Raw genomic sequence first — 15,000 nt, forward strand, 5'->3', positions numbered from 1 at the left:
TATATCCACAAGATAACCATACGAATAATGAACAGACCAAATATTATATATATATATATATATATATATATATATATATATATATATATATATATATATATATATATATCTTTATATACATATATATACTATATATATATATATATATATATATATATATATATACATATATATATATATATCCCCAAGACAACCATACGAATAATGAACAGACCAAATATTACGAATAATAAAGAACTTAATTCCTTATCACCATTATCGATAAAATGACAGAAAATAGCTTATACTCTCTCTCCATCCACAAGTCCCCACTTTTAAAACCATTAAGCAAATTGTAATAAACGGTAAGTGAATCTTCGAGGCGTCATCAATTTCTTTCACAGCTCGAGAAGTCTAACCCTCCACCCCTTCCTTCCCCTTTTACTTGTGGCAATATAATCTACAGTATTAAACGCTTAAAGGATAGCGATGATCTGCATACGGTTTTACAATTAGATTAATTAGTGCCCTATGCACTTAATAAGTTTTAAGAGGCATATGGTCTTTATGAAGAAGCGCATTTCCTCATAACGACGACTTGAGGGTTAATGAGAACCGATGATATGTTGCATAATGATATTGCGTTCATCATGATCAACTACGCATTCATCATAATTATTTTCATCGTTTTTGCATTTAATCCTCTACCATCTACTTAAGGAGTAATTTCCTCAAATGCTTCCGCTCATGTTATCAGCAGAGGCACTCTAATTTTCTACACGAAATCTCTGCAAAGAACTATTCTGAAATTAGGTTAAAATATTCGTTCTCATTTATATATATATATATATATATATATATATATATATATATATATATATATATTTATATATGTGTGTGTCTGTGCATGTATTCACATGAGGCAAAACAAGTGTAAGGGTGTCCACTGCGATGCTAATAGGCAGCTAATGTCGTTGAAATTTTGTACAAAATGTTAAATCATTAATTATGTAATCAAAGAATGGATATGGTAGTGTCTACTGTCTTTATTATTCACTTGAAACACCCTTTGCTGTAAAGAATATGTTGCTTATGAATCTATCTATCTATCTATTCCTCTCTATACATATATATACACACACACACACACACACATATATATATATATATATATATATATATATATATATATATATATACACATATACATACATACATATGAGACAGAAAAAGAGCAACATGGATACGAGAATAAACTAAAGTAGGGATATTCTAACATGAAAAAAAAAGTGGGCGTAGACATGACATATAATGAGAATGGCAGATAATAGATGGACATTAAGAATAACATAATGGGTCCCTAGATACTGCAAAAGAAGCAGGGGAAAGAAGAGGTGACGATGAATTGACGAACTTAGAAAATTTTCGAGTATAAATTGACATAAAAAATAAAAAGACGCGAGTGGAAGGATATGTCTGAGGCCTTTGTTTTGCAGCGGACTAGAAACAGCTGCTTGTGTTGCTGTTTTATATATATACACACACACACACACACACACATATATATATATATATATACATATACATATATATATATATATATATATATATATATATAAATATATATGGATGAAAATCAGCACAATATCGTGTTCAAATAGAAATAAATTTCTTCCTCTTACTTGGGATTGAATCCTATATATATTTATACACATATATAGCTATCGTGATTTCTCCACACATACACACACACTATTTTGATGTTGTTACTGTCTATAAAATATTTTATTTTAATGGTTCATTATTTCTCAGATCGTTTATTTATATCCTTATTTCCTTTCCCCACAGAGCTATTTTTCCCCGTTGGAGCCCTTGCGCTTATAGCATCTTGCTTTTCCAACTAGGGTTGTAGCTTAGCCTGTAATATATATATATATATATATATATATATATATATATATATATATATATATATATATGTGTGTGTGTGTGTGTGTGTGTGTGTGTGTGTATTTGGTGAAATCAGAAACCAATTTCTGTGACTATGAAAACATAATTATACATGACTAAATTATGAACAAATTTTCCTATTTTTATTTACAATTATATATGAAAAGAGAGCGTGTGTAATCAAAAGTTGGCCAAAATAACGATGACAGTAAAACCCCAACTGAATCAAAAGGAGAGAGAACGTTTCTTAGCTACAATATAAAATTATAGCTACACATCAAAAGCTTTCTCAACCCCCTACCCGTCATTAATTCTTTAAACCATTATTGATTGTGCATCAAAACACGCAAAAAGATATCCAGTACTTATAGAAACAATAAATAGAGCAAAAGGTACCTTATTCTAATGATACATCACAGGTTAAAGTAATTATTTTTCATTTTGCGTGCGCACTTACAGTTATACCCAAGCCGCACACAGCGAACCGACTTGTTTTTGCGTTGAATAAACACATGGTTAATCTCCATAAAACATACTAAAGATCTCATAGCAGTCACCATTAAACGATTGATCAGGATCCTTAGGATGTAATAAAGTTAATTCTTTTATCACAAAGTCTCATTCGAAGATACCTGGTAATACTGTCAGACATTAAATACACATACAAACTAACACACACACGCACACATACAAATGCGCATTCAAGGGGCCTCTAGTCCTTTCCGAATACACCGTGGTGATACCGAAGGACAATTTTGTTTTTTAGTATCTTCTAAACAATGCTGAGCATTGAAAAGGATAACAAGCATACGCACATAACACAACATAAATGTATGATACAAGACAAAGGGAATGGTGTTTGCAGAACATATTACTTGTGGTAGGGCGTGAGGACAGGAAAGAGAGAATATAGATAACAACCCCAAAAGAGAATCATCGCTGACTTGTCGATAATACCGACACAAACTGGAGCGTCTCTCGTGTTTCCTGAATCAGCAGTAGTCTTTTGTTGCTCTTCATCCCAACACGTGGTGATGTCATCATTTTCTGGCAAGTTCTCAATATCGCGAATAGGCGTTGACGGAAAATTATCAATTGAATTCTAGTAACTTTCATAATCACTCTAACTTTAAAAAAGAATAAATGGTAATTATATTTTAGTCATTATTACATCTCTATTTCCTGCGTACCATAGCTGTAATATGTAAATATGATTTTCGATTTGGAAACCATAATTAAACAAATATACAAATGAAAACCTCTCAAATTCTAATAATGAAATGGTAAGAATAATTACATTTTCTTAGCTAACCTTGACGAAATACGTACTCTACAGCAAAACAATTTACTGTACGTGCTTAAAGATTTGTCAACTAGGTGACACAGCCGCGGGAGGTTGGTCTACGTCTGGCAGCGGCGTCACAGCGGGAGAATAGGGAAGGAGGAAGGGGGGGGGGGGGGAGGGAGGAATTGTTATCTCTAGGACTCTAGCTAGCATCTTATGCTGAGTTTACGGAATAGGAAACTTGCGGAACCACTTTTACCGCAAAAATTTATGTCCATTAGAGCCGATTGTCGAGTTTGCTTTGCACTTGAAAACTATAAATGCTAGAATTACTTAATGATGGGTAATACAGGAAAGGGCGACAGATGCCTATACTTTCATCCCGGATCCGTCTGTCGGTAGCGGGAAATAAAAGCCCGATAGCTATATCATAAAGAAGCTAAAGTCGACATCGCCGTCACCTAACGCGTCCTTGAGTTCTCTGGGGGGTCAACGTGTCCCCACCTTAAAGCATCCTTTGCACTTCCTACCTGGTTCATCCCCCCCACCCCACCCCCACACACATCAACCCATCAAAAAACACCTGCCTCGAGGGTCTACTGGGGCAGGAAGAGAGTGATTTAACTCGCCAGAAATGAAGCCCATTACGGCTCAATTATCTAGCAATATTCAAAAGCTATAAGACATCAATAACATATAATAATAACTCTTCAATCTTATTAGCATTTATTCGATCGAATGAAAAACTCATAGCCAAATGGATAGTAGAGAAAAAAACTCACTTACTTAACAGGAGACACTGATATTAATAAGAACTAGTCTGGAAGGTTGAGGTTTGCTTAAGAACCGACCCCAGGAGGGTGTATATCCTAACCACTAGGCCACGGGTGTTTAATCATTTCACACTCACTCGAAAACACGCACACAAATTATACATACATACATATATATACATACACACACACACACACACACATATATATATATATATATATATATATATATATATATATAGATGTGTGTGTGTGTGTGTGTGCGTGTGTAGAAATGACGACAGCTGACACGTGATGAATATAAAATGTATTATAACCACGGAGGGAAAAATGAAGACTTCATTCTTCCTTCCGTGGCTATAATACATATACATATATATATATATACATACACATATATATAGATAGATAGATAGATAGATAGATAGATAGATAGATAGATATGTATATACAGCATATATCATGGTCAAGTGGCCATGATATTTTCTTCGCGTGCAAGGTCTAGCTCGATTACCAGGAGAGGGAAACCTATCATAACTCTTTCCGTTTAACCAAACAAGTGAATACATTGACAATCAAGCCATCAACTAGATAACTGATAGCTGTGGAACCGAGATGTATCACAGGCAAGCAACCCCATTCTTTTAAATATGCTGGAAGTAGAGAGTAACATCTTCTGGAGTCACCCTACGGCGGGGAAAATGTATGTGGATAGCATATAACTTTTTTTTTTTTTAAACAACTGTTTCCTCCTTGAGTCTTGTGTTGCGGTTGTTAGTTCCCATTTCAACACCGGTTATGTCAGCCACATACTTTATTTGTGTGTGTGTGTGTGTATACAGTATATATATATATATATATATATATATATATATATATATATATATATATATATATATACACATATATAAATATATATATATAAATACATATATATATATACATATATATATCTATATATATGCATATATATATCTATATACAGTATATGTATATATACAGTATATATGTGTGTGCATGTACTGTATATATATATATATATACATATATATATACACACACACAGAAAAAAGAAATTAATAGATCTAACTACACCGTTCATCACTTACCTAATTTATTATCATTATTATTATTATTATTATTATTATTATTATTATTATTATTACTTGCTCATCTCTATAATTCAAATATTCAAGCAATGGTTTCAGCACGTCATCGATTCAAGGTACCATTCTACCTTTCAGCAAAGGCAATTAATGCCAGCGAGTCCGACAATAACACTTGATCAGAGTCGGGCCATAACGAAGGTGTCGCAATGTTAGCCTCTTGGCCTCCGTCATCATCGAACAGTGAAATCGGAATGGAGGTCGTTATACAGCGACGTAAAGATCTCATTACAATACAGACGTCACACTTGAAATAGAATGTAATTCTCAAGGTGCCTTGGGGTGGTTTCCCCATCAAGGTGGGAGTTCCGCGAAAAAGGCGCGCCTGAAGGCCAATGTTCATTATCCTGGGTGTGCAGGAATACCTCGGCCGGATAAACGGAAATACTTTGGATGAATGTAAGTGAAGCACATACACACTCAAAACTGAAACAGTCTGGATATAATGAATTATACATAATAGGCTATTGTTTATTTATAAATATACTGTTTGAATATATTCCAGTATGGCTGACCCAGATGTAATAAAATATGCTTTGTACCCTCACCTGTAACCAGGTAAGCTACACAAATCTACTTCCGGGAGGGACTTCAGAAAAATATGTAATAGAAGTTACTATCTCATTCCTCTCCAAGCTTCTGATTTCCAAGGCATTTTCTTCGTAGAAAATATTCTTCAACGTTTCATGTCCCAACCGACTGTACAAATAAGCAGTTTGGCAACGCTAAAATTCGCCTCACGTTCACAATGTCAATGGTTCAATTCCCGGGCTGTCATCCAAGCTTCTGTTGGGTTTAAGAAATGGGTATTGGACTTTCAAGATCATTACTAGTAACATGGCTTGGCCATAGGATTGTTTAGTTTCACATTATAGCCACCAATCTATAATCATGAGATCTGGATTTACTATATAGTATACACACACACACACACATATATATATATATATACATATATATATATATATATACATATATATATATATATACATATATATATATATATACACTGTATATATATATATATATATAGAGAGCCTTACCTTATTGCCTTATTGCCTTATTTTTTGTTTGGGTTCCCCCAGGTCCCTCAGTGTGAGGCACCTCGTATATCCACCAGAGAGTTGCTAATACATCTTCCAGTGTATTTTGCATCTTCCAGTCTTGGATGGTCTGGGATGCATCTTAGGTATTTATCGAGCTGATTTTTAAACGCATCTACGCTCACTCCTGATATGTTTCTTAGATGAGCTGGCAGCACATTAAATAGTCGCTGCATTATCGATGCTGGTGCGTTGTGGATTAATGTCCTGTGCGCCTTTCTCAGTTTACCTGGAATGCTTTTTGGCACTATTAATCTACCTCGGCTTGCTCTTTCTGATACTTTAAGCTCCATGATGTTTTCAGCAATTCCTTCTATTTGCTTCCATGCTTGTATTATCATGTAGCGTTCTCTTCTCCTTTCTAGACTGTATAGTTTTAAAAATTGCAGTCTTTCCCAGTAATCAAGGTCCTTAACTTCTTCTATTCTAGCAGTATAGGACCTTTGTACACTCTCTATTTGCGCAATATCCTTTTGGTAGTGTGGGTACCATATCACATTGCAGTACTCGAGTGTACTACGCACATAAGTTTTGTAAAGCATAATCATGTGTTCAGCTTTTCTTGTTTTAAAGTGTCTGAATAACATACCCATTTTTGCTTTACATTTAGCCAACAGTGTTGCTATTTGGTCGTTGCATAACATATTCCTATTTAAAATTACACCAAGGTCTTTAATTGCTTCCTTGTTTGTGATTGTCTCATTATTAGGTCCCTTGTATGCATACACCATTCCTTCTCTGTTTCCATAATTTATTGATTCAAATTTATCGGAGTTAAATACCATCCTATTTATCTCCGCCCATTCATATATTTTGTTTAGATCTCTTTGTAGTGAGTTCCTATCTTCATCACAAGTAATTTCTCTACTTATTCTTGTGTCATCGGCGAAACTTCTCACTACGGAGTTTTCAACATCACAGTCTATGTCTGAGATCATAATAACAAATAGCAGTGCAGCTAATACCGTACCTTGGGGCACACCAGATATTACCTGGGCTTCATCTGATTTCTCGTCATTTGCAACCACTATCTGTTTTCTGTTTTGCAGGAATTCTTTTACCCATTTTCCTATCTTTCCCACAATATTATGCTTTCTCATTTTTTTCTCCAATATGTTATGGTCTACCTTGTCAAAGGCTTTTGCAAAATCTAGATAGATCACATCTGTGTCTTTTTCATATATCATATTATTGTATATGTTTTCATAGTGAGCTATCAGTTGGGTCTGTGTACTTTTTCCAGGTACGAAACCGTGTTGACCCATATTAAACAAATTATTTTTGACCAAATGGTTCATTATTTTCTTTTTTATTACCCTCTCATACACTTTCATAATATGTGATGTTAGACTAACAGGTCTATCTTGCCTCTAGTCTTGATCCACTTTTGAAGATAGGGGTTATATAAGCTAATTTATGTTTAACATATATCTCGCTCATATCTATACTCTGTCTTAGCAGTATTGCAAGTGGCTTCGCGATAGTGTTTGCAGTTTTTTTTAACAAAATCGCTGGAACTCCATCTGGTCCGGCTGCCGATCCATTTTTAATTTCGTTTATAGCCGTGACAATATCTGCTTCATTAATATCTATATCCGTTAGATATTCAACATTTTCTTCTCTCATTTCTGTTTCATTATTCTCATTCGCAATTCTTGGCGTGAACTCACTCTTATATTTTTCTGCTAATATGTTGCATATTTCCTTTTTTTCATTCGTTAGCCGTCCTTCAATTCTTTTTTTATATTTTGAAGCGTCCTTTCTTCTAAGTCCCTTTTTTCATTTTCTTTCGACTGTATAATCTTTTGTTCTGCATTTTCTATCTTACATTTTATTTCCCTCATTTTCCACGCATTTTTTTCTTTTGCAAGATTTTTCTTCCACTTTTTAATTTTCTGAAATAAGATCCTTCTGTCTCTTGGTATGCACGTCTTTTGTTTATTGTTTTTTTTCGGTACATATTTTTCAACAATTTTCTCCAGTATTTTGTACAGTATATCCGTATTTACCTGTATATTATCACTTATAAATACATTTTTCCATTCTTTATCCAGTTCTTCATTTATTTCTGAGAGAGAGAGAGAGAGAGAGAGAGAGAGAGAGAGAGAGAGAGAGAGAGAGAGAGAGAGAGAGAGAGAGAGAGAGAGAGAGAGGTTGGGCTTTAAAAGATGGAAAATAAACGGGTTTGGAAGGAGCTCCTACGGCTAAAGTCTATAAGGGTCACGTAACCTTTTCCACCACAAAAGGAAACCCATCCTTAGGGAGAAACATGATATCGATATACACCCAAACGGAAAAGTTTAAATAAACAAAATAACCATTAAACATTATTATGAAATGAATCCCTTCAATTTAGCTACAACTAAAATTACAGTGATAATTGTAATACTTTTATGTTATTACTATTTTGATTTTCTATGAGATTTTGATTCAATGAACAATAATGTAAAAGCCCCATGACTTTTTTTTGCCTAAATTCCAAAGTGATTGTGGAATTTACAATAATAATCATTACTATTACCTCTAATAAATAAGTTGTTTTTGATTTGGTAATTTTTATTTTTACTTAACTGTATTTTTCAAGATTGATGTAGATGTGTGGAAATTCATGAAAATTTGTTCGGCAAAGACTAGATTTTATGAGAGATACCAGTTTATTTTTCGAGAGACTATTCCTTTGAGTGCATGGAAAATTTACTGTTTCAAATATTCCAAACTTAAGAAAAAGGAAACCTGAGGATTTCAGTAATCAAAATTCCTTCATGATTAAAATTATCACTCGGAAGTAGACCCTCTTTCAAAAAGGTTTCATTGAAGATTACAGATATCTCAGTGGTATGTAATTTTGCAGTTGAGCTTTTCAATTGATCTAATTTTCCTTTTCTCAACAGTACTGCATGCCGCCAGTAGCTATGCTAAGTTGGTGATCGGTATGCAATACTGTTGAGAAAAAGAAAATTAGAGTAATTGAAAAGCTCAACTGCAAAATGAAGAATGTCACTAAGGCAGCTGTAATCTAAAACGAAACCTAATATCAATACAATAATTATTAATCATAAAACAAATAAAACTAAAAGCTAACAGTCCTCGATACCCATGCGTCCGACAAGAAACAAGAGGGACAACCATCTAAACGACAAGGACAAATTGACGTCCATCTGCCAAACGCAGTTATTTGCTGAGCGAAATAAACCAGAAAAATCTAAACACTGCCCATTAAAACAATGACGTTTTGACGTCAGGTGGTGGATATATGACATTTACAAATTTACTACCATTTCTCCACTTTTATGACGGAAGGTTTCTTTTTTTATGAAAAATTGCAATGCCTATCCCTCCAACAGTTTTCAAAATCATCAGGAAAATAGTAAATTGAACTCTGGCCTGACTTCCTGTGAAGTTTGAATGAATATGTTTTCATATACTGTGGCGTGAAAAGGGGTATATTAAACACTTGTTTTATTCTAAAGTTAATAAATTATTGTCTTCCATCGTATATCAAATCTATCTAATATGACTCTTGTGAAAATTAATCAATATTCTTACTAACCTTCAGAAAAAGAAAGCAAGTGTTTAGAAAGACTAACTTTTAAGCAACTAATAACATTCAATCACATCACTTCTAATTTTTAATGTAACTTTTTCTTAATATAAGGATATTCTATGTGAAAACGTATTAGGTAAGCGTACGGAATTTTATTGTACTCCATCAAACCATTGGCCCATTATGAAGAAAATAAAAGTACTCTACCATGGTTATATACAACGAGATAAGCATCTATATTCTCATCGGTCTAGGTGAAAAAAAATGGCATTCAACCTGGTGCTTTCAACAATGATACAAGTAGTATTGGGATACTTGAGAGATAAAAATTTAACAATGTTCCCAGTAATAAATACAAAATGTCTTTCAAATTCTGCATACCTTTTTCTTGCTGTAGGATTAAATTGGGGCGTATCATATTGTCTGGTTATATTAAGCACAAAATGGGAGGTATGTAGTAGTAGTAGTAGTAGTAGTAGTAGTAGTAGTAGTAGTAGTAGTAGTTTGTTTGTCGCTAATGACTCTCAGCTCTACTAAATTTGTGTACTTGTCGTGTATAATAATTTTTCGAGGGAATGAATATTTTGCACAAATATCCCATTCATTGAATATGATATTGTGTACATTCATAACTAAATGCAGCATCGTACCACCCTTTCCTGCATAAATAGTTACATGGAAAGCTATAAGAAAGACAGGCACAGCAGTAGACTGATTGATTGATTGATTGATTAGAGGTTTTCTGACACAGTAGTAGAGATCCGCATCGACGTATGAAAAGGAATTTTTTTTTTTCTTTTTTTTACGGATCTATTACGAAATATAAATTTTAGGTAACGATTCAGAGTTCATCACTAATACCTAATGTGAAGATAGGAAAATACAGCATGAAAAACATGGAGCCTCCTCCACGAAACAAGTAAAGAAGCCGCTCCACAGTAACAGACTACCATAATGTACGAGAAAGAAAATTTTACCCCATTACAGAAATATATGGGATCACAAATCAAATTATATGGTAATAGGACGGAAGTCGAAAGCCACATGCCACGCAACTTTTGAATTCTATAAACCATCTTCGATGATAAAAGGCTTCGATAAATTTTCAAAGGTTTTTTGGAGTCTGCCCCTTTCAGTCCAATATCTTTGGATCGAACGTAAAGAACGAAGATTTCCAAAAATATGTTCACCTTTTTCGTAATTCCAAAGAAAGAGAGAGAGAGAGAGAGAGAGAGAGAGAGAGAGAGAGAGAGAGAGAGAGAGAGAGAGAGAGAGAGAGAGAGAGAGAGAGAAAGGCAGGGTTTAAGCATTGAAATTTTCTCAAAGGTTCAATGGAACAACTTTTTCCAACGTTTCCTGAAAATATTAAACCACACAATCCCCCTTTAATTCTCCAGAAAACCTTTTTCTTCATTAATACATCATGTCTCAATCTAATATAATATTCACTTCCTTGACCTATTAAAGATTTCATTCAATTCTAAAAACTTGCATTGTTTTTCCAGATACAAAAAATAAAGTAAAACAGTATTGATACACAAACCAAAAACCTGTCGATATCCTTGAATTAACATCCATTAATAAAGACGTGTGTTTTGCATGATAAATATAACGTGAATCTGATGTACGGTTAAGGAGCAGTAGCTTGTGCTGGCATATGACGACCTAGAAAAAAAGCTCCTGCAATGTGATTAATCATAGGAATGACAAACTGACAAGACGTAAATCTTCCAGTCTCTATCGAAAATTATATTGCCAGGGAGCCAATCATTAGGAATGCTCTGAAAAAAAAAAAAAAACTGTTAATGGTCCCATTCCAAGGACACCGAACTATTATTATTATTATTATTATTATTATTATTATTATTATTATTATTATTATTATTATTATTAACCATTTTGGATATTCTTTACTATTTTTCTCATACAGTTCATTCTTTGCCTCTATTTTTCCCCTGCAAGAATTCTTTCCCTGTTCGGGACCTTGGGTCTGTTACAAGCCTTTTTTCGCCTATGATTGTTTTTTTTTTTTTTTTTCATGATAATAATAATAATAATAATAATAATGATAATAATAATATCAATGATGATGATGATGATAAATATAATAATAATGATAATAATATTAATAAAGTGAAAATAGATGGAAAAAAACGGAATGCTAAAAGCCAGTTAACAGGAGATAAATCCAGCACCTGAAAATATGGGTACAAAATCAACTATATTAGGGGAGAAATCACACACAAGATTATGAGCTTAAGATACGAAATGAGACTCGCATTAGTCTACTTAATAAAAAGAGACATTTGCTCCCAGTTTGACCTTCTAAAATTCAAACGATTCAACTTCACGATTATCAAGATCATTCCTTAACCTGGTAACAACTAGAGCCAAATTTCTATAAATCTGAGTGTTTCTAAATCTCGCGAAAGGAAATGCAAGACTGGTAATATTAACTGCATATCTGATAGCAAGAAGGAGGGTGGCATAGTCTGGAGAGAGAGAGAGAGAGAGAGAGAGAGAGAGAGAGAGAGAGAGAGAGAGAGAGAAAAAAAAAAAAACTTTAGTTACTAGTGTTTTATTTTTCTCTTTTTTATTTGTACCAACAAACAACCAAGCTATAAGGGTAAAATAAAGATTTGTATTCTGGCAAAGCACCAAAATTGGGCTTAGGATTCCTACCAGGCACCAGGTTATGACTTGGCATTATATATTACTATTTTAACAACGCTACTGCGCTCTTTTCAAAAGTCTCTCCTGATTTTTTCTCTTACGGTATAAATTTTGGTTGATTTAATCTAACTCAACCAAGCATTATCTAAAGTTACATCTGTTTTGTAAGTCTGTCTGCCTCAACTTTTATCACATCAACGGAAAGCAATAATTCTTTCCATAACGTATTTGCTCTAGATAACATCAATTATTCTGGAAAAAACTGCACAAATAAAGCCAATCATAATATACCATCACATGATATAGATTCTTTTAGGCATTTGGGAGTCAGAAATACTTAAAAACGAGTTATCATTTTTGGCTCTATACCACAACACGCACGTTCCTTTTAGCAACTTTTTAAACACTGGATTCGAGGTGAGGAAAAGGCCAAGTAAATAGGTACTTACGTTAAATCTGCGGAAGGATAAGTTGCTATCATTAAAAACAAACAACTTTTGATCGGAGATTGTGAAAAGAATTCCCATTTGACTTGAGAAAAAATACAGGGCGCACAACTTCAATAGATATAGCGTTAAAGGAATGAAGCTAAAGAGCCAAAATCAACATTGCCACAACACCAGTAGCGCGAGTTGATTCTTTTTTCTACTTTACATCTAACACATTAAGTTACGTTAACCTAACAATATTTTCTCTCCATAAATACAGAATAAAATTATGAAAATATGACTAAAAGGTTCAGTTTTGAGAAATCTTTCTTGTATTTGATGGGGGAAGGAGGTGTGTAAAAGGCCAAGCTAATATTCTCTCAACAACATAAATATACATTTGCCCATGTACTTCCCAACATATAAATCACACGTATGTATAGATAAATACACATATATGGTATATATCTTTCATGCCTTTCACACCTAATGAACATAATGCTAATAAGCTCTTTATAGTTTGTCCCCCCGCACGGAGATACTGTCTACGGTGTGCTTTCATCTTTCCTACTTCTTTAACTTTAGCCTCTCACACAAACAGATCGAGTGTAGAAATGTGAATCTATTATTGAAGTCACATACTTCGTAACAAACAAATGAATAGTATCTCTCAAAGGTTAAACAATCAAACACCAAATTATTCTCAAGACATCGCACGTCTTACAAATTGCTTACTTGTCAAGAGTCAAGGACTCTTAAAGTTGATTGATGGAGGTGCAATGGTATTCGTTTTGTTTTTATTTTCTTGCTCTAGATATTTTTTATTTCAGTTTAAAAGGTTCACACATTGATATAAAAACTACTTCCATTATGGTGTATTTATTCATCGTATCATTCATTGTATACCGCAATAATAAACAAAACAATAATACGGCATTTATACAAAATAAGAAGCATGAACACATTTTCTTTAACATACGTGTTAAGGCAGAATAGAGCCAGAATGGCAAATGATTCTATGCACTCAACCTCTCAGCAAATATATCTGATTTCAGTCAAGAGAGGAAGGCAAAACCTAAAAAGAGGGAAAATTATGAGGTAATTGACACGTAAAACGTGTGAAGAGAGACAAAAGCTCTATCTAATATGGCTAGCTCAATACGATGTGAAAAGATGAAAAGCTTAACCAGTCATAAATTATTACCCATGTCTACACCTATCCTCATTTGTAAGGACACTTCTCACAATTCGAAGAATCAGAGCACTACTACTGATATTGTAGGGTGAACCTGACCATGATTTTTTTTTTATCTACTACAGACCTGGCCTCTATTCATTTCTTAAATTATGATATTAACGAAATAATGTTGTTAATTAAGTCATATTACACACACATAAACACGCGCGCACGCACACACACACACACACACACACACACATATATATATATATATATATATATATATATAAAAGATGAGTCTAAAGTGTGTAAAAGAGATTATTGTGAAAGGGTACTTACCACCATCAGCTCGCAATTCTTCGAACACAACTAGTACAGAAGTCTCACCTGAAAGGGAAATTCAAAGCATGTATTATTAAAGGGTTAAATTAAATCTAAAATTTACAACAGTGAAATGGGCCTTCCAAGCATTATTCATTGTAATAATAAGTAAGTTGCAGCGTCCGTCTATCTCTATGTGAAAGCATTAGATAACAGTTTCCGTCTTCATATGAATCCAAAGAATGAAAAGCCTCAGTTTGAGGATGAAAACTAAATAATCAAGCAAATTTGATAAAGGTGTCAAGTCTAAACTGAACTCGGAATGTTGAAAGCGTCTATCAAATTAGACTGGCTTAATATAAAAAAGAAGATAAAATAACATAGAAGTTACTGAATAAGTGGATGCATTCAGGTTATTCAAAGGTATTGGAATTCACATTTATTCATATTTTTTATTTATTTTTTTTTTTGTAGTTTATATATGAAATATCTAATTTAATGTCGTTACCGTTCTTAAAATATTTTACTTTGATTTTTCGAGACTTTCCTTTTCCTAACTAGGCTGATTTTCCTGTTGGAGCCCTTGGGCTCATATCAT

General features: G+C 33.5%; 1 protein-coding gene across 5 annotated transcripts in view; it reads right to left on the reverse strand.

Moving 5' to 3' along the window:
• The window catches only part of LOC137642636 (FERM domain-containing protein 4A-like), an 807,510-nt gene that overhangs the window by 353,948 nt on the left and 438,562 nt on the right, over positions 1-15,000 (reverse strand). The window contains exon 1 of one of the 5 annotated variants that reach the window (XM_068375383.1): positions 14,421-14,441. The exons of the other annotated variants lie outside the window; for them this stretch is intronic. Within the exon in view, the coding sequence (XP_068231484.1) occupies positions 14,421-14,426 (6 nt within the window). The 5' untranslated portion in view covers positions 14,427-14,441. Of the gene's footprint in view, positions 1-14,420; positions 14,442-15,000 lie in introns of those variants that run through there. 5 annotated transcript variants of the gene reach the window in all.

This window comes from Palaemon carinicauda, chromosome 6 (assembly GCF_036898095.1).
Source record: "Palaemon carinicauda isolate YSFRI2023 chromosome 6, ASM3689809v2, whole genome shotgun sequence".
NCBI lineage: Eukaryota > Metazoa > Arthropoda > Malacostraca > Decapoda > Palaemonidae > Palaemon > Palaemon carinicauda.